This window comes from Cyprinodon tularosa, unplaced genomic scaffold (genome assembly GCF_016077235.1).
Source record: "Cyprinodon tularosa strain WSP-4 unplaced genomic scaffold, ASM1607723v1 ctg361, whole genome shotgun sequence".
Lineage (NCBI taxonomy): Eukaryota > Metazoa > Chordata > Actinopteri > Cyprinodontiformes > Cyprinodontidae > Cyprinodon > Cyprinodon tularosa.
This window is the reverse complement of record NW_024039076.1, coordinates 17,155-37,900: the sequence shown is the minus strand read 5'-3', so window position 1 is coordinate 37,900 and position 20,746 is coordinate 17,155. Positions and strand designations below refer to the sequence as shown.

Below are 20,746 nucleotides of genomic sequence, written 5' to 3'. Positions count from 1 at the left end.
AGCTCTGAATGACAGAATATCTTCAAAAGCTCAAACTCTTTGAAGAGAAGGTTACTTTAATCTCCGACTCCGCGGGAACCGGATCAGTACAGCAGGTATGTAAACACCTTGCTGTTCACGAGGAAACTGCAGACGCAGCTGTGACGGCATCTAGCTTAGTTCCTTCAGTGTCATTATATCTGCTATCAGTCTGTTGGGGAGAGTGTGATCTGTTCTGCCATTATAAAAAAACTCAACAAAAGGAGGTCTGTCAGAAAAGCATGCGCTGTCAGATCAGCATACGCTTATTTTTATCTAACCTAAATGAGTCACAACATAAACCACAGCCAATGATTTTTAATAAGAAACAAAATGTAACGTCATTTAAATTCCTGCATGGACATTCCTTCATTCCTTCAGGACCTGTTGCTGCGCCTCGATGCGCGTCAACCATTGACTCTGCATGTAAGCTAGCTGCTTCTGCTGCATCTGTAATGTGCGGTCGGAACGTAGCGTTAGAGGTTTCAGGAACATGGCCATAGAGCTCCTGAGTTTGGCCTCCCTGGTTCAGATGGTCTGATGAAGAGAAGCAGCCATTTACCTGCTGGAGCTGTGAAGCTTTCTGTCGCTGAGGCAGCAGCAGGGATCCTTGGATCTGCAGCAGCCTGGAAACACAATAAGCAGTCAGACGAGACGACCTGATGAGCTGTGATGACTAAGCAGCTGCCTGGTCCTCACCTGGTCCACCCCCAGCCGGACAGGGCCCACACGGCCGGGGCAGGGCCACCATCTTCAGCCCCTCCAGAGAAGCCCTTCTTTGGCTCAGCTCCCCCAGGAAGGAGCTCCTGTCTTGGGGCAGAAGGAAGAGCAGCAGCAGCTCCTGACCAGCAACCAGCAGATCCACTGAATGCAGAGTCCTGAAGGAGACATTAAGGTTAAACCCAGACAGAACTGACAGAAAACAACCATGAGGACAGATTTCAGGTCTGCACCTTTGGCCGTGCCGTGGGTCAGGACAGGAGACGCGGTTGGTTCCATCTCCCAGCTGAGCATCTCTCTCTTTGGGGTGAAGAAGCACCGAGCCGAGGGACACACGCACAAGCCCGCACCAGGAGGAGGAAGAGGACTGGTGGGGTTTAGGACTCTCTTTTTTAGACAGTTCTCTGAAATCCATCCTGAGCACCCAGAGGTGTCTGTGTGTGACGAAGAGGAGCGAGAGGAGGCTGGGATCATCTGACAAGAGGTGGAGAGCGTCTGAGGAAGAGGAGGAAGAGGAGCAAAGGATGTGGGCGGGATATCCTCCCCGAGCTCCCCGACTCTCCTCCACCTCCCAAGAGCTGATAAGAGAAGGAGGAAGGAGTTGAGGAGCATCGAGGGGCTCCGGGAGGTTCTGAGCGTCCTGGAAGAAACCAGAAGGATGGAAAACAGAGAAACCTGAGGATGATCACAGCTTCATGTCTGCAGGTCAGTTATTTCTGATCCCACTTTCAAGGTGAGGCTGTCTGACCTTGAGCAGCGCACAAAGCTCGGTTCTGGTCCGTCGGACCTCTTCGGCCTCAGAGAAGATGAACCAGCGGCTCTGACCCGCTTTCATTCCAAAGGAGAGACAGGAGTCAGGGAGCTCAGCCTGGGAGGTCAGCTGGACCTGGCAGTACGGCGTCAGGAGGTCCACCTGAAGGCCCGCCAGGAACTGGTCCACAAGTGGGTTCTGCTGCTGGTCTGAGAACAGGTTCAGAATGATACTAAGCTGAAACATTTAAACAGGAGCTCATCGAAATGTGTTTTCTGTTTTTTTTTTTCAGCCAGATTGTAAACTTTCTACGTGTTACATCATTTAAAAAAACTGAGTGATTTTTCTACGTAGAGTGCACTGGAAGGCCACCAGGGGGAGCTGGAGAGAGGCACTCAGAAAAAACATTAAAAAAATATGCAAAAAAGGCTCTATTTAGTAGCTTTAGCAATAGCTCTGTTGTATTGACAGCAGATGGCGTCAATTTACGGTGCTGAAATTCTATTTAGGCTCAAAACGGATCTAAATACCGTGAGGATGGAAACTTGGTGTATATAAAGTTTTATCAGGATTAAATCGTTTTTGGTCTTTTTATGCACCTAAAACGCAACTATGCACCTTACTCTTACTCTTCAAACAAAGAGGATATTTTTGCAGCTTGAAGCTGGATGTTTACCTCTCTCCTGATTGGCCGACAGGGAGTCATGTGACCAGCGGAGCAGCCCGAACAGCTGGTCTGTCAGCACCAGACACGCCTCCCTCTGCTCCACCTCTCCACTGACCAGAACACAACAGCACCATAGAACTCTTTGGATCTGAAGCGCCGCCCTCTCCTCACAGGGCAGCTCAAGGCGGCCGCCAGGCTCCTCCCCCTCTGCAACCGGAGCAGGGGGAGAGGAGCACAGTAGCTCCTCTCCAGAATCGTCCAGACCCATCTCAAAGTAGCCGTCCCTGGAGCTCGGACTGTGGGAGAAAAAACTTATTAGCAGCGACTCTATTAGCCGTTCGTCAGGGAAATGAGAAAAACAAAATATTTGGACATTAATTCTGCTTAAAATGCATTTTTAGCAGAATTAATGTTTATATATCTTATGATCGACATTTCATGTTTGATGGAACGCAAGTCATGATCTTCATTTTAGAAGAAAATTCACCTTAATCTCAATATTTTTTCTTTTGACGCTCCTCAGAGACGGTTGGCAGCTAGCTAAGAAGCTAAAACCTGCTGCAGCTCATCTTTACCTTTAGAGTTGAATGTTTCTGCACCTCTTGACTGATCAAATAAATACATTTAAAAACAGATTCTTGTTTCTTTTTTAAAACTTGTTTTTGGAACTACTGGACTTTTTTGGAAAGTAGGCTAACAGGAAATGGGGCTGAGAGAGGAAGACGTGCAGCACAGATCAGCGAGTTGGGAATCAAACTTGGATTCTTTCAGCCAGTAAAACTAAGAACTACTCCTCTTTATTATATGGAGGATAAAAAGTGCCAAAATTAAATAAATAAATACAGCATTAAATAAATAATTAAATTTGTCAATAATTCATTATTTATTTAATGCTGTATTTATTTACTTAATTTTGACACTTTTTATCCTCCATATTATTAAAGCTTCAGGTCTATTTCTAAAACAAATCTCTGAATTGTTTTAATCGAGTCACATCGGAGGGTTTTTCTGTGTCAACAGTTGGTTTAAGATTATTCTAAAACATCTGGATCTGGACTTAAACTAAGCCAGAATCCTAACCTCTGAAAGTACTTTAAATATGAATATTATTACATACTGTTCAAAAAATGACAAGTAAAGTTTGGCATGCTGTTTGGTGAAATCCATTTCACATCACTGCTAATAAAAGTTATCAACCTCTATATTTTAACTTTCCAGGGCAGATATGTTTTTTTATTGGACTCTAGACGCTCTTGCACGCGGTTAATAGGCCTTTCCTCTTGGGAGCAGATACATGAATGATTTTTTTTAATGAGAGGGCGAGTCTTTAAAAAAAAAAAATCAAAATTCTCAACTATACCTTTAAAGAAGGTCCAGAGAAGAACTTCCTAAAGTTTTGGGGGATCATAAACATGTGTGGCTGAATGTGAGGCAGGTTTTTCAGTTTCTCTTGGGTCAGCAGTGATTCTGGTCTTGGAATTCTTCCACTGAGCCCATTTCTGCCCAGCGTATCCCTGAATCCTGACCTCTGACCTGAACTGAGGCCTGTGGAGCTTTGGATGTTGCTCTAGGTTCTACTGATACCTCCTGGATGAACATTCATTGAGCTCTTGGGGTATTTCTTGTAGTTTTCTCAAACATAGGAAGGTATTTGATAAATAAAACCATATAAACTTTTAATAAGTGAGAAGAAATGCTGCTCTGAGCAAAGACTGCATCTCTGCTGCTTTATGCAGAGGAAATTTCCACAAGAACTTTAACTAAAAGATAAATAATTAAGAAGGGAGAGCGGATCAGTCACCTGCGACTGCCGACATCGGTACCCTCCACATGAGACTGATGGTCTCTGGGATCAGACCTCTGCTCCTCTTCCTCCACTCCTCCTTCTCCTCTCCTCGTCTTCTGCTCCCTGGAGGCCAAACTGAGCCACTGCGACAGCCGGTTAATGAAGTCCAAGTTAGAGGACAGCGAGGAGAGAGGAGATGGGAGCAGAGGACACCAGATGGCGCTGCAGGAGGAACAGCTTACGTCCTGGTGACTGGAGAAGGAAGCGGAGCAGATACAGCTGGAAGACAAGAAGAGTTTTTACAGTTGTGGGTAAAATCAGGCCCACGTTTATATTCCTGATCCTGCTACACAGGAGTTTATTTCATTTACTCAATAAAATCCTGTGAAAAATGTCACAATGTCTCTTAAACCTCCTAATTTTCAGACAACCGTTAAAACATCAGTTCTCGTACTGACCAGATGGCTGCAGATGAAGACGTTGGTTGTTGAGACGGAATGAATGCAGAAAGTTTTACCTGCATAGATTAAAAAATTATTATTACAATAAATGAAAACAGGAATGAGAAATTTAATTAATTACCGTAAATTCCGGACTATAGAGCGCACCTGATTACAAGCCGCCCGCTCTAATTTTAGAAAGAAAATCTATTTTGTGCTTTTATAAGCCGCACCGGATTTTAAGCCACAGGTTTCCCACATTATATGAGATATTTACAAATAACGATATTACACGTGAGCATTTTTTTTTTTTACGTTTTATTTAATCCGTATGATAAAACAAACAAATACGGTACACATTTTTTCATACTACCTGTAACACATTTAAATATACGTATGTGTCGGTAAGACGCAAATAACCCTGCAAATACCAGTACTTTTAATTGAACAACGCACAGAACATTGCAGCCGACCAGGAAAAGTCATTAATCACTTTCTTCTTCCTCCTGGGCACTAAAACCCTCAAAGTCCTCTTCCTCTGTGTCTGAACGGAACAGCTTCAGGATGCCGTCGCTGACTTCAGTCTCATCCTTGTCGCTCTCGCGATCCTCTTCATCCCGCAGCAGCCCAGCCTTCCGAAACCCGCCGGTGATGCTGGATGTTTTCAGACGGCTCCACGCATTGATAAAAAAAAAACATGTATTAGCCGCACTGTATTATAGGCCGCAGTGTTCAAACAGCGGGAAAAAAGTAGCGGCTTACAGTCCGGAATTTACGGTTTACTTTTTTGCCCTCATGGTCTATTTTATTGTTGGACTCAGCGGAAATAATGAAATGACGTCTGCTCTAAACACCTCAGATCTGGGCTCCTTGATGGACCCCAGAACCACACAAAGTACCTAGATTCCATCACTACAGGACCTAAAAAAGGATTGATATTTAAAGGAAAAGTCTGGTCATATTCGGAATTCAAACTTCTGGAAGCACTTTAAATAGGAAATTAATCAATAAATTATAAGTGTTTTTAATTCAGAGTAACTTTCATTTGAATGTGCTTTACTGAAGGCTTCCATGTTTGTCAGAGACATGCGGCGAAGGACCACGGGTCAGAATCTAACCCACTTTGAGGACTCCATACATACTGTCCTGTCCTCAACCTAAAAAAGTTGGTGTAAAAACAAAACGGATTCCATGTTTTTACTGGCTGTCCAGCATGGTGTGACCTGCATGCTACCCAAAGCCCAGCTGGGATCTGATGATCGATTCTCCGGACGTCTCCTCCCTCTGCAGGCAGCCAACCACCAACACAGCTGATTTCAGAGAATCAAAATAAAACGTTCTCTTGTTCCTCTTCCCTGTTGCCACTTGCCCGTTAGTGAATTGGCTCGTCTCAGCGAGGGCATTAAGATGATGTGCTGTGAACTGGAGTTATACAGGGTGAACCCGCAAACCCGTTGGCTCTTTTTTCGTTCTTTCTCCACCCTTGTCTCTGCAACGCCTCCACTTATCACCAAATCAAACATACTAAGAAAACCATACAAAGAAAAATAGCTGCAAAAAAGACTTAGCACTGGTTATGTTGTGGCTTTAAAACTGATTTGTTTTGTTCCCTGCTAAAACAAAGTTTGTGAATTCAGTTAAATAATTGTTTAAATATATCTGTCATTTGTGTGTTTTTAGCTTTCTTCCTGTATGGGAAGCTTTTCAACATTTGAAACATTAGTGCAGTGGTTTATGTTAAAATAAACCTTTGGGTTAAGTTGTCGCAAGCGGGTTTTTCTTGTGTTTCTTGTGAATTTGGTCTTAAATTTTTATTTCAAGTGGCATTAAAAAGTCTTGAATTTAACTTGCCTTATGCTGTAGGAACCCTGTGATCATTGAGCGCTAAGTGGCATGACCTCGTCCGACGCGGTTTTCTGTCGGATCCAACGCAAAATCTGACAGGTCCCCTCCACCCCTCCGGTTCCTGGTCTTTGGTTACCAAGGTTACCAGGTGTGTTAGTGCCTCACCTGAGCAGGTTGAGCAGACAGGAGGTGTGTGTTTGTGTTTGAGCTTTGAGGGGGGAGTGCAGCGTCCACAGGGGGGGGAGCGGCGGGGGGTTGGGGGGCGTCTTCTCTGTTCGTCATTTCTGTAACAAACATGTTAGAGATGCTAAAAAAAACCCATCTGAGATAAAGAAAAGGAAGGAGACTTTTGTGTTTAATTAGTTCTGAGTTTATAAGTAGATCTGAGCCATTTAGGCTCCATATTCAGCTAAAAAAGAATAGGATTGATTCATACTTCCTCTGCACTGCACAGCCTGATACATACATGATTACCTTGGCTGGGGCAGGCAGACTGCTGGGCCGGACAGGACGAAGAGGAGGAGGAGGAAGGAGCAGCAGACGGCTTGGTGTCTTCACTGATCTGACAGGAGAACAAAGAGGAGGAGATCAACAAGCAGCACAGGAGGTCAAAGCTACAGCTTTTAGCTTAACTCCTCCTGTTACTTTACAATTTCCTATTAGAAAGCATTTCTGGCTCAGCGTGGGTCTTTTCTAGCCTCGTGAGACCATCCTGATCTAGCGAGCTTTCAAGGTTTCACTCGCAGATCAGTCTGGAGACTCTCCGTTAAAGAAAATTTGGAGCCGTTCACCAAACGAACGTCCAATCAGCGTTGGCTTTGAGGCGGGTTGAGGTGTGACGCAACGAGAAGCGCGACAGTTCAGTCTAAAGAACATGGCGGCTTCAGCCGATGAAACTAGCGTTAGCGTGGCTATCGAGCAAGTTTTATCGGAATTACAGAGTATTTCTTCACTGAAAGAAGAGCAAAACACTGCTCTGGAGGCTTTTCTCAGAGGAAAAGATGTTTTTGCTCTTCTCCCGACTGGTTTCAGCAAGAGTTTGATCTATCGATTGGCTCCTCTTCGTCGTCGCTCTGTTAGTACGTCATATGCTTCGTTGATCTGATTGGTTTATTTGGCCCGTCTATCACCATCATAGGCCAATCAGCTAACCTGTATTTTTGCCCCTTCCCAAAATTACTGCAACGGAAGGTTTCTAGATGGATATGCGGAGCAAATCCATCTGGCGGAGTCAGGTTAGGTCTTTTCCGTCTCTGTTGATCATTCTGAGTCTGGTTCTTTCCAGGTTAAAGTCGACTGGTTCCCTGAAACGTGGTTGATCAGTAGGAGGGATTTCTGCTGCCAGCTGTGCCTCAATGGACAGGAACCAAACGCCTTTAGACCTCATGATTGTTTTTAATAATAAAACTGTACTGAACCAGCTCTGAATCGGACTTTATGTCATAAATGGACATTGTATGACCTGTACAGGCTCCCATCACTACATCTAAAACAGTCACCTGATCATTTAGCATCATCTCCAGGATTCTAGCCGGACTATTTTCCCATTATGCTGGAAATAGGAAGTCAGGCTGGGTGGCAGAAACGATATTTTTAAACACAATTGTCTGCTTGATTGTAAATGTACAGGAGAACCATGTCTCTTTAAGGACCTCGAATCAACGAATGAAAACGCATGCAGCAGTGGTCAGACGGATTTTTGCCATATACACGCAGCTGCAGGAGGCGCCAACATTTCACCAGGTCAGTCTGTTAGTTTGGATGTGAAGCTCCCTGTGGGAGTCGGCCGGTCTTTACCTTCTTGTCGTTGTGGCTCATGCGGTCTTTGGCCTCTTTGGCTTTCTGAATGGCTTTCAGCACTTCTACTGTGTCCAGCTCCTTCTCTGTCGTCACTTTACAGTCCAAGCAAACCTGCCAGAGTCCAGGAGACGTTAGAATGACAGCTTCAGAGACAGGCTGGAGTGATTTCCCTAAACATTATTTTTAGACGATTCATCAACTTTTATCTTAACCAAACTGGCCGAGCTCTGAATGCGACCAGGTTCAGAACTTCGAATCCAAATGTGAAGATGTACCTCTGCTGCCCGGTCTCCAAACTGGGCCAGGACTTTGGTTCTGTAGTCTGGGATGATGCAAATGGGGTTACTGGAAAGGTTGAGTTTCTCCAGGCACGGCAGAGCGCCGATGTTCCTGATTTCCTCCAACTGGGAAAAAAAAAAGAGCCGACATAAACATTTATGGCTCAAACCCCATTTCCCAGAGTCCTTAGTGCTTCAAAGCCATTTTAACAACTAGACAGTGAGGAATACAAGTATTTGAACGCTCTGCTATTTCGCAAACTCCCACTTAGAAATCATGGAGGGTCTGAAATCGTCATCGTAAGTGCATGTCCACTGTGAGACACAATATATGATTTTTTAAAACTGTTTATTTGTATGATCCAGCTGCAAGTAAGTAATTGAACGCCCATCTATCAGCTAGAATTCTGACTGTAAAAAACCTGTTAGTCTGCCTTCCAAATGTCCACATTAAATTATTATCCTACATTAGATTCACCTGTTTGAGTTCATTAGCTGCATAAAGACACCCGCCCACCGCACACAATCAGTAAGAATCCAACTACTAACATGGCAAAGACCAAAGAGCTGTCCAAAGACACTACAGACTAAATTTTAGACATCCATTAGGCTGAGACAACCGTTTCCATGGTTACTGAAATCCTGCATGAACCAGCACATTTCAAGGCCCGTCTTTAGTTTGCAAAAGACCCTTTGGATGAACCAGAGGAGTCATGGGAGAAAGTCACGTCAGATGAGACCAAAATAGAAGTTTTTGGTCATAATTCCACAAACCGTGTTTGGAGGAAGAATGATAAGTATAATCCCAAGAACAGCATCCCTACTGTGAAGCATGGTGGTGGTAGCATCATGGGGTGTTTTTCTGCACATGGGACAGGGTGACTCCACTGTATTAAGGAGAGGATGACCAGGGCCATGTATTGGGAGATTTAGGGGAACAACCTCCTTCCATCATTTAGAGCACTGAAGATGGGTGGAGGCTGGTTCTTCCAGCATGGCTATGACCCAAAGCTCACAGGCTGGATGACCAGGGAGTGACTCTGGAAGAAGCATATCTAGGTTCTGGCGTGGCCTAGCCAGACTCCAGACCGAGACCCAATAGAGAATCTTTAGATGGAGCTTAAACTTTGTGTTTTTCAGCGGCAGAACAGAGCCAATAATGTTCCAAACTCTGGTTTCTTTCCCACATCCATTTAGAGCTGAAACTGATTTCAGGGTTATAAGTGTTAATGAAGTTCAGCATGTGCTGACTGGGCTACCTGGGCCAGCTGGTTGTGGCTGAGGTCCAGGTTGACCAGAGAGTAGAGCTTTGAGAGGCCCATCAGTTTCTCCAGCTGGTTCCCAGCCAGGCTCAGGGTTTTGATGTTCCCCAGACGAGTGTGAGCTGCTTCCAGGCTCCGGAGGCTGTTATAGGACAGGTCCACGTGGACCAGGTTGTAGAGGTGCTGCAGACACACAAGCAAACCCCAAAACAAGCAGGTCAGAATGAAAAGTGTTCAGGATCCAACAGATCGAGGCTGAAGAAAAAGGATTTCATCAAAGAGAAACAGTAAAACTGCAAATTCAGACCCTCTGTTAAGTTCTCAGATGTTCCTTTATGATTTCAACACTTTAAGAAAAGTTTTAATTTAACCTTTATGGTATAAAAAAGAAACTTTTTATTCAATAAAATGAACCTCAAGCCCCTGTCACACCTTGATTATTTAGATCAGTGTATGTCAGACGTATGGAAAGTCTGGCAACAACTGGGCATAGGTTGGATAAGTTAGGGGTACGTTTTGTATAAGTTATGAGCATGCTGAAGTACGCTGAAACACGTCGACCTACGGGGAGTACGTAGAGACATTTTCAGCATGCTCAAAATGTCCCGACGTGTGCCAGCGTACGCTCATACATGAGCCATAAGTTAAAGGTAAGTTATCTGATCGTTGAGAAACGCTGAGTGTAAGTTACTCATAAGGCCGGCGTCCGGCTTATCCTAAACCTCCAGACTTCATCCCCATCATAGGGTGAGCCAGAAGGTGAGTGTGATGGATCCTCCTGCATTCACGCCCACCACCAACAAACTTCCTAGCAGACATGAAGCTGAATCTGCTACGACTACAACCCTTTTTTTTTTTTCTTTTTTTTTCCTTTTATTTATTCTCATTTTTTTGGGGGGGCGGGCAGTAAACAGCAGCTAGGTTAATACCCCGATCAAATACATCTTTTTATGTAGATCGGGCGCCTTCTTCGTAATGCAAAACTAAACGATGCTGGTTTTTTATGCATAAGTGTGTCTGCCGTGCATTATGCATAAGTTAGGCTGTCATTGGACATAAGTTCTGGACTCATTATGAATACTCTATGTATATGCTCAAAATTTAAAAAATACTTAGAAAGTTGGCTGTATGCCAGCGTTTTAGGAGATTCTGGGACGTCAGGCATACGCTGGATAAATCAGCAAGGTGTGACGGAGCCCTCAGCTGCTTTGCTCCGCAAACACACCAAGATAAAGATGGAGCCTGTGAATATTTAAAGGATTTAAAGCTGGACGGCTGCGACAGACAGGAAGAAGGGTCCAGCTTTGTGTGACGTACCTGCAGATTCTCCACAGACGACAGCTGGTTGTAGCTCAGATCCAAGAACTCCACCTTAGGGATCAGCTTCTGGAACAGGAGGAAACTAACAGTCAGAACACAGAGCCTATGTATCATTTTAAATATATTCTTAATGAACTTTTGGGACATTTTATAATTAAATTTTACATTTTATACTTTATTGGTATATTTAATTAGCCCATCCTGAGACCATCCTGATCTGGCGAGCTTTCAAGGTTTCACTCGCAGATCAGTCTGGAGACTCTCCGTTAAAGAAAATTTGGAGCCGTTCACCAAACGAACGTCCAATCAGCGTTGGCTTTGAGGCGGGTTGAGGTGTGACGCAACGAGAAGCGAGACAGTTCAGTCTAAAGAACATGGCGGCTTCAGCCGATGAAACTAGCGTCAGCATGGCTATCGAGCAAGTTTTATCAGAATTACAGAGTATTTCTTCACTGAAAGAAGAGCAAAACACTGCTCTGGAGGCTTTTCTCAGAGGAAAAGATGTTTTTGCTCTCCTCCCGACTGGTTTCGGCAAGAGTTTGATCTATCAATTGGCTCCTCTTCATTGTCGCTCTGTTAGTACCTCATATGCTTCGTTGATCTGATTGGTTTATTTGGCCCGTCTATCACCAACATAGGCCAATCAGCTAACCAGTACTTTCACCCCTTCCCAAAATTACTGCAACGGAAGGTTTCTAGATGGATATTCGGAGCAAATCCATCTGACGGAGTCAGGTTAATATTTAATAGTACTAAATTTAATGGAAGAATAAATAAATAAACATTACATCTACTTATTTCATGGTACATCTTTTTTATTTTGTGGTAAATATACATGTATATATTTTGGCCTTCTTTATACGTCAGGGATCACATCGACTGTGATCTCATAAACCCCCCACTTTGGGAACCTTTGCCCTAAAGAACACCAGACACACAGGGAAACATGGTGGCACCTCGCTTTGGGCTCCTTTTCTTTCAGAAGCCCAGAGCATGATGCCACCACTACCATGGACCTTAAGCTTTATGCTGATTTTAGAAAGGAGGGTTTAATTTAATTTTCAGAATTGTGAAGCAAAGGTCACCAGGTCGGGAATCAAACCTTTGACAGCAACGTCCAGGACCAAGGATGGACATGGACTGTGATTCAACGCTATGAGGAAAGCTTCGGCTACAAAAAATATTCCATTCAGAGCAAGACAAGAGAAAACTTTGGTTTATGTCTAAAATATCCCTTCATTCCCATCGTTCTGAGCTTGGATGACTTCTTGCATAAATCCACTGAGCCTCATGTATGTTCCCTGGTTTTAGCCATGGAGAAAACTCTTGGCTGGAGACAATTTTGGTTACATTTACACTTGCTCATATTTTCCAGAAAAAAAGTTAATGGTGCATCTCCCAAATGTCCCGGCCGCAACAACGCTTTTATTGGTTCCACTATCGGGACGCACCAATAATGGCGAGCCGTTATTTTTTTATTGATAAAATTTTTTTTTTTTCCATTTTAATGTTTTATTTAGATTACAAAAATAAATCATAATAAAAATAATCATATTTATGATGTTTTAAAAATTAAGACCTATGAAAGACTGATTTAAGACATTTTAATATCAATTAAGGCCTTAGTTTTATTTTGAAGAATTCAATGCCTTTTAAGACTTTTTAAGGACCCGCGGGAACCCTGTTGAGGTCAAAATAAAAGCTAAATGAAGTTAATCTTAGGAATATTATGTCAATGTTCATTCATAATTCAGGATCTTTTAAATATATCTCACTTATTTTAAATGAAAACGATCAGTTTTAATCCAATCAGAATTAGAATTAGAGAGCTACTGATAAATGTAGCTCTAACAAAATATTTTGAAATTGGTTAAAAATAATATTTAGATGAAAACTGGAATCCCATCCCAATATGACAGAATCTATCACCATATTTCCTAAATCATGATCAAAACAGAACAGTTATGAAAAAAAAAATAGAATGAGTTGAGAGGCCCAATCAGTCTTCAGCTCAGGGGGCCAACAGGGGCCAGGACCGGTTCTAAAGGGGAACTGGCCCCTGCTCGCCCACGTCTAGAAACGCCTATGGATCTTAACGTATTGCAGCTTCTTTTACATTCTTATGTTTCCATCATTGCTCAAAATATCAATTTATCTAATAGTTTATTTCTACACGAAAAGCGTTGCATTAAACGTGGAACTGGTTCTGAAATGGTTCCGGTTTTAGATCCGATTGAACTGAATAATTTTTCTCTTTCTGTCTTAGTCTGATTTAGATCATCTTAGCTGCAACAATCAGGTCTGTGTTCCTTAAAGCCTGAAGTTCTGCAGTGATTCAAACAAAGAGGGAATTAAAAGGTTTTAAAAGTTTAGTTATTTTTACCTCCCTGTTGGTTAAAAGTAAACATTTAGACGAAGCCTTCTCACCACAGAGTCGTCGATGGTGCTTATGCAGTTGTGGCTCATGTCCAGGGTGGTCAGCTGTCTCCACACAGGAACCACGGCGGTGACCGGACACCCAGACTCCACCCCCTCAGGCTCCCACTGCGGGAACTCGCTGGCCTCCGGGACGAGGACGGACTGGACGGCAGAGGAAATACAGATCAGCCCTAAAGGAGCGACTGGACCGGCCGAACTCTGGGTTCAGCTTCTGAGCAAACGCACCATCATGGACTCTGTGGAGCGGTGGATGCTGAGAGTAGCCAGGGTGGATCTCAGAGACGGCAGACCTTGAACCCGCTGCGCGATGCAGTCGCTGATCTGAGGACGGAGTCAAAGAGGCGTTTTTATTTGACTTTGTCCTTCAACACAGCAGAAACGGAGGAGTGTTTTAGGAGCAGACGTTACCTCAATCTGCAGCAGTGATTTGAAAACAGACAGGTCGAAGGAGAGGCTATTCTCCTGGATGTTACTGGTTCCAACCGGACCTCTGGTCCCTGAAATCTGACCGGCACAAACAGGACCAGCATGGTCATCGCTGGCTGCACCTCAAACATGCAGGACGCTTAAATGAGCTAACTCTGGTACCTTGAGGTAGCGCAGCCTGCAGGTGAAGTCCAGGATGTGACCCAGGTCCGTTTTGGCGTCTCCGGTGAAGCAGGTGGGCTTGGCCAGTCGGAGCTGCTGAGTGACGGAGTAAAGCTGCAGAGGGCGAAGGGTAAACACCTCTCCTGCCTGCAGAAGCTGCTCTCCTGCAGCACAGAATCACAACTCAAACCTCCAGGAAAGGTCGGCAGATAGAAGAACAATCCGAACTAAAGCATGAAATCCTGATCCAGGTCTCCTTTCTTTATGCTTTACAAACAATAAGCAAAACATTCCTGTCTTCTGCTGCAGCATTTATAACCTTTCCTACAGGTTGTCGAATCTAATTAAGGCTTAAATGTTCTCAGAATCAGCTTTAATCACTAAGTTTGTCTCACAAATAAGGAATGACTGCAGTTCCATTTTAGCAATAAATGAATAAGAAGGGAAATAAAAACAGGTATTTTTATAAATATCTATAGATCTTGTTTTAGCAAAGGAGGGGAGGCCGGGTTAAACCAAAGCAAAAGCTGAGCAGAGCTGCAAAGGAGACAAAAAAGATTCTTCTGACCTTTATGGAAAAGCTCCTCAGCCAGAGCCGCTGTGATGCCGTTAATCTCCTGAAAGAAGAGATTTAAATTGGTTTATTTCAGACCTAATAAACTGAATGTTTTAATCAACAGTCGACACATCAGATTGCAAGGAAACTGATGTAAAAACAATGAGGAGGCATTCTGAGTGACGTCCAGCCTGACGGTCACATGTGGAGCATCTGAGCTCATTGTTCAATGGGACCTCTCTGTTCTGAGGGATCCAGCAACAGGCAGCTGGTGTTCCTCTGATCATGAGATCCATCCTCTCAGAACTAAAACTCACCGCGGCCACAACAACAAGCATGTTAGGTCCTTTAAAACAGGAGGGGTTAAAGGAAAACTCCAAATCCAGCTGTTATCACAGACTTTTGTCCCGTTTAGATGAAATTACTTTACATCTACAAAGAAAATGAGAAGCTGCTCTCTATTCCTTTTTCAAGAATCAGGAAGACTGGCTCAGTTCTAGAAGGTCCCTTAAAGGAAAATTCCGGTTATATTCAGAATCCAAACTTTGGAGGAATCCATGTTTGTCAAAGAACACTACTGCCACCTACTGGTTTGTGACGTCACGGTGCGGTATCGGCTGTTGATCAAGTCCCAGTGCTGTATCTGGTGTTTGTCACAACGCGCTATTATCCAAGTCATCTTGAAAACATTCTTCTTCCAAATGTTGGCTACATATTACGGGTTTTTTCTCTGGCCAGAAGTTCGATGGCAAATCCTCCCTCTTCAAGTTGGCGATCCAACGACCAACCCGTCCGTGGAGGATCAGGAATCAGAAAGGTGGAATAACTTTTTTTTCACTTTTACCCGATGTATTCCAACATCCAGCTGCCATGCACGTGGGCATTGTCAGTTTCACTATAGCTCTGGTGAATTTCAATGGTGAAGTCCTCTGGAAATCTTCAATAATTGTTGTTGATTGCAGATGTGTCTAGTAGTTCCCATTGATTTAGCTTGTAAAGCGGGGAGAATGGCGCTAGGCTTACCGCACCGTGACGTCACTGCTGGAAGATGGCAGGAGGGAGGGGTTAATATATTTGGGAAAAAATGGCCGCTCCCAGACTCAGGGATTGAAACAAAAATTATTGTTTTTATTTATTTACTGATTAATGCTAAATTCCTTAAATCACTGCAAACGTATTAGTTTTAGGTATAAATAATGATCCATTGGTTATTCCTTGCTGACCGGACTTTTCCTTTACTTCAAACCAAAAAGAAGTAATATTTAGTTTTGTTTTATTCTTGGATCGGGCTTTAAAGGTTTTAAAACAAAAATGTCTTTTTATGCACTTTATGAGACAAATTAGCCTATATTTTGTGGATGTACAGCTACATTTCTCATGTAAGTTTGCGTAGTTTTAACACAAACATTTATTTTTCATATTGCACCAGTACAGTTAATGAGCAACCTGTACTCGTGTTCTTGTTTGTTCTGTCTAAAATGTTTATTTTGGAATAAAGAGGTTAATATAAAAAATATTTTTTGTCCGATTCATCGATTAATTGAAAAAATAACCGGCCGATTCATCGATTTTTAAAATAATCGTTAGTTGCAGCCCTAATCCTGATATTTTGGATAGTGCATCGGAACATATTGTTTGTCAAACCAAAACATTTAAACATCCCTGATCTATTAGCCGCTACTGCTCTGTGGGTGTGTTTCATAGACTAAAGAAATCCAATGAACAGACCTTTTAATGTTGCTTATTTGGGGTTTATTTTTCTATTACCAGTGCAGTTTATCGCCTGCACTGGTAATAGAAACATAGGCCCACCCCAGTGCATGCTGGTCAAATATCCTCCACTTATGATTAACATTCTCACGGCTCTTTCTTGATGACCAAAAAAAACAAATAAACAAAAAAAAAAAAAAAAATATCAAATAATTTGTCACCTAATCTCAGAATTAACACAACATAAATAACTAGAGGCTAATATTACCATTATAAAAATGATAAAGACTGAATATGTCCAGACAGCTTTTTTAATTTTTTTATATAAATAGTTTGTTGGTATTTTCTTTTAGGACTATGAGCTTTCTACAGTTTTAAATCATTCCACCCAGAAGCACATGATCTTTTCCCTGAATTTGCAGTTTTTTTCTTATAACTATACAGTACTTTTCATGATGCTGTAAACTAACTTCCTGCTGATACACCTGAATCTGCCTGCTGTTGGACAATAAAACATATTTCTTTTCTATTTTGCTGCCAAATGGCTGATCTGGCAGCACTTTCCTTCTCTAAAGACCCTTTCAGATACCAAGTGATGACGGCTGTTTAAGAGGAAACCATAAACATCATGAGTTTTCTAAAAATGAGTCCTAATGGCACCTTATCTCAATGAAGCTGGAGCTGGGACTTTTTCCTCTTAAAAGCTCTGGTTAGGACTATAAACTAACAGGCCGGAGTCCACCTGCTCAGGTGATACTCACATAGAGGTGGAAGTGCAGGAAGCAGGCGAGAGGGGTGGGCGTGGCCTCTGGAAACTGCTGAAGCAGCGTTTGTAAGTAGAGCTCCAGCTCCTTCTGCCTCCGCTCCACCAAACTCTTTGAGTTCTTTCCTAAAATCTTCTTAGGAGGAAGTAGACGCCGGTCCACCTTCTTCTCTGCTGTCAGCTGGAGAAACGACAAAGAGGATCTTTTTGTTAAAAGGTTTCTTCGAGTGTCATTTTTCAGATCTTTATCTCAAACACTGAATAAAATGAATCAGACTTGAGAGTGAAGGAATTTGTCTGATTTCTGCTGCATTCACATTAGAGATCACCTGAACTAAAATGCAGTGAAACTGGTTTGCAGGGTGGCGCTTTAGGGTTAAATATTTGCCTCACCTTCTCATGGAGGTCATAGAAGTCGCTGTAGCGGTGCTTCACAGTCCACTTATGCAGACCGTCTGTAACATCGATGATGTAAACCTGAAACAAAAAGAAAACAACAAAACTGGTTTCATAATCCCTGAATTAAACCCTGTAGAGGAATTTTCATTGACCTCGTGTCGCCTGCTCCGATGTTATATTCGCATTACATTTACATTAATTTTGCATGTGACTGAGTGTCTGATTCAACCCGATCTTAAAAAAACAGCAAGTTTTGCTCCGTTATCTGTTAAAAACAGACTTGTTTCCAAACTATCCTCGCCACAGAGCCAGTATGAAACTCATGGTTAAAAGAGTCTATTTGGTTCAGGACTGAAACAGTGAGACAGCTGTAGCTCATGCCTTGGATTTGTCGATGTTGCTCATGTACAGTTTACTTCCACACTTTTTCCTTCCACTTAAGTTTCTATTAAAATGCTTGCAAACATACAGCTTCTGCATGAATGACCTCCTGGATCTTCCCCTGCTAATGGAGGGTCCATGATGACTGTCAGCAGACTTCCCCATGACTATGAGGACCATAACTAATTACTTCCGGTTTAGAAATGCTGTTTTAATTGATCAGATTTTTTTAAATCTAAGTTTTTGAGACAATGAATTTTAGTTTATCTTTAAATCTTGATCATCAAAATTGAACTAAATCCCCCACTCAACTTAAGCCATGTTAATTCATTGATATTTTTTATTTATTTTATCTTTATTGATTCTCAAGAAAGTTTAATAAAAAAAAAACTTAGGCCAGTACATCAAAAGATTAATTACAACATTATAAAAATAAGGTGGACAATTAGGTAAAATAAACCTCACTTTCCTGAGAAAGATTATAAATCAATAGGTAAAGAGTGGGAAAGATGAAACAACAACAAAAAAACAATTGAAAAACATAGTTTAAAATAATAATGAAATATGTTTGTCATAGGAAAGTAGATCAAATTAGGTCTCAGATCTTTTAAGTTTTACATAGTTTACCCAAATCTGCCACCTCTGACAGGAATGTTCAGTCTTGTGATTTAATAATTTAATAAGAAGTAATTTAATGCTCATTTTAAATAATGAGTTGCATATTTCTAATTAAAAACAGCAGCTACAGAGTTAAACAGGTTAGCTGCAGCCCCAGAACAGACAGAGAACCTGAAGGTTTAATTTAATATCATGATCGTTAGCTAGCAGGCTTACCGTGTAGCTCTCAACCAGCTCGGAACCGACCACTCGCACTTTCCTGTCCGGAACCTCCTCTGGAAACGGGCCAGGCTCCATCCTGATCCGCTACGAAACCAACCGAACCAGTTCTAACATTAAAAACCCGTCCTCTTAATTAAAACAGCGTCACAGAGCGTCCGCCGCTGCTTTCAGTCTTCTTCTTCTTATGAGATTTTATGGCGGTTGGCAAACTTGTGAAATGTGCATTACCGCCACCAACTGATATGGAGTAAAGCAAGGAAACAGGAAACGATTCACCCCCCCCAAAAAAAAAAAAAAAAAAAAAAAAAAATACAATAAAATAACCTGTGTAACTTAAACCCACATAATACTAAATTATACTAAATTACATTTGCCCGTATAATTTTAATTTACTCTAGGTCATCGTACCTCTGCCAGTTTCTGATGGTCCCATTGGTCTTTCCATCATGCTTCCAACCATCTCCCAGTTCATATCTTTAACATCCAGATATTTTTCTGCAGCCTTCACTATTATTTTGATTTTTTCTGTTTTTTTTGTCGTCTGAGCAGTACAATTAATCACTTCCACCATGAAAAGAACAAAATTTGTCTTTTTAACAATTAGTGAGTCTTCATCAATTTTTGGAGATTTCTCTAGAGGTTTGAAATTTGCCGTGTGTTGAACTGTAGGTTTGGGTTTTTCTGACTGAGATGGGATCCTTTTTGCAGCTTCAGCATAAGTTATTCCAAGCTCAAATTTCATTTTTTTTATTTCTTCAGACCTTTTGCTTGCTTCACAGCCGCGATAAGCAGCAGTATGTTCTCCACCACAATTACAGCATTTTATTTTAGCTTCTTTTCCACATTTACCATATTCATGTTCTCCTGCACACCTTCCACACCTCTGTTTCCCTTTACAAACTGCTGCAATGTGTCCGAATTTTTGACATTTGAAACATCTCAATGGTGGTGGATTGTAGATTTTGACATTGTAACTGATGTAACCGATGAATACTTTGCTTGGTAATTGCTCTTCCTCGAATTTAATTAGTACAGATAAACTGTCAGATCTTTCTCCGTTTCTTGTTGTTTTTAACCGTTTTACTTCTTTTACTTTTGCACCGCTTATGTTTTCCAGAATCTCTTTTTCAGAAATTTTCAGAGGAACTCCTCCAATGACTCCCCTGCTGATCTTTTTGTTCTCCATTAGGCTGCACTGAACTCTTATCCCGTCAATTTTGTTAATACGTATTGCTTTGCCTTGCTGGGCGCTGTCTCTGCAGTTAATTAGCAGGTCTCCACTGTACAGAATTCTGGCACCTCTGACTTCTCCAACAAGTTTATTGATGGTTTTTGTTAAGTGAACCGGATTCCAGTTTGTAAAAGAGTCTGCCTGATTAACGACTTTGAATATGACTTTGAATTCATTTTGTTGTGCTGTGGAATGTATGGATTGATCATCACTGGATTGTTCTGAACTAGATTCCCCTTTAACTGATCTCTGTTTTTTCCGCTTTTTCTCATTTTTTGATGCTGCTATCTTCCAACCTTCATTGTCACTATTTCCCTCTTCCATCCCACAAGAATCGCTTCCTGTTTCCTCACTACTCACGGCCCAGGACATTTCTCCACAAGCAGAGCAGCTTCAAAACACGCGCCATGCACCACGCTGCTTTCAGTCCGCCGCCATGTTTGTTTATGATGCAGCAGCTGAATGCTAAAAAAAAAAAAACTTTATTTAGAATTCCCCTGACGGACAGGAAGCTTTTTCACTTCAGTCATGTGATTTTATTCATCTCCATGTGTCTATGGAATGCTTTTGTTTTATGGAGACTTATAAAACTGTATCTGTTGGGTCATATTTAGTTAATTTCTGCTTTTATTCCATTATTGCTTAACTTTGACTTAGCTGACCAGGTTGGTCAGGTGGTGCATTTTAATTTGTTCCACTTTGCTGGTGAAGATTCAGTCATCCAGGTCATATTCATCCAAAAAAAGAAATTAAAAACAATCCACTGGACTTTGTTTCCAAGTTTGAAGACGTTTCTCTTCCATCCAGGAAGCTTTTTCAATTGAAAATGCCAGAAATAACTTTGAGTTTAAGGTTTTATACAGTAGCCCAACAAAGTCTTGTTTTTGTTTAGAAAACATGCAAATTGGAACAGACGAAGGCGTCCATCCCTTTGGAAGGGGGGTCTTTTCGC

General features: G+C 42.0%; 1 protein-coding gene across 2 annotated transcripts in view; it reads right to left on the bottom strand.

The window, feature by feature from the left end:
- The window catches only part of nisch (nischarin), a 29,746-nt gene extending 9,455 nt beyond the window's left edge, over positions 1–20,291 (bottom strand). Inside the window, exons 1-22 of one of the 2 annotated variants that reach the window (XM_038295869.1) lie at positions 20,224–20,291; positions 18,558–18,736; positions 17,337–17,420; positions 16,942–17,124; positions 14,483–14,531; positions 13,915–14,078; positions 13,735–13,830; positions 13,552–13,647; positions 13,315–13,467; positions 10,885–10,953; positions 9,565–9,750; positions 8,303–8,431; positions 8,025–8,138; positions 6,702–6,789; positions 6,393–6,511; positions 4,401–4,459; positions 3,958–4,221; positions 2,166–2,452; positions 1,487–1,698; positions 972–1,378; positions 718–896; positions 581–644 (exon numbers count right to left, since the gene is read on the bottom strand). In XM_038295869.1, the coding sequence (XP_038151797.1) occupies positions 581–644; positions 718–896; positions 972–1,378; positions 1,487–1,698; positions 2,166–2,452; positions 3,958–4,221; positions 4,401–4,459; positions 6,393–6,511; positions 6,702–6,789; positions 8,025–8,138; positions 8,303–8,431; positions 9,565–9,750; positions 10,885–10,953; positions 13,315–13,467; positions 13,552–13,647; positions 13,735–13,830; positions 13,915–14,078; positions 14,483–14,531; positions 16,942–17,124; positions 17,337–17,420; positions 18,558–18,638 (3,083 nt within the window). In that variant the 5' untranslated portion in view covers positions 18,639–18,736; positions 20,224–20,291. Of the gene's footprint in view, positions 1–580; positions 645–717; positions 897–971; positions 1,379–1,486; positions 1,699–2,165; positions 2,453–3,957; positions 4,222–4,400; positions 4,460–6,392; positions 6,512–6,693; positions 6,790–8,024; positions 8,139–8,302; positions 8,432–9,564; positions 9,751–10,884; positions 10,954–13,314; positions 13,468–13,551; positions 13,648–13,734; positions 13,831–13,914; positions 14,079–14,482; positions 14,532–16,941; positions 17,125–17,336; positions 17,421–18,557; positions 18,737–20,223 lie in introns of those variants that run through there. The other variant, XM_038295870.1, reaches the window with a different exon arrangement.
- Positions 20,292–20,746: the final 455 nt, after the last annotated feature.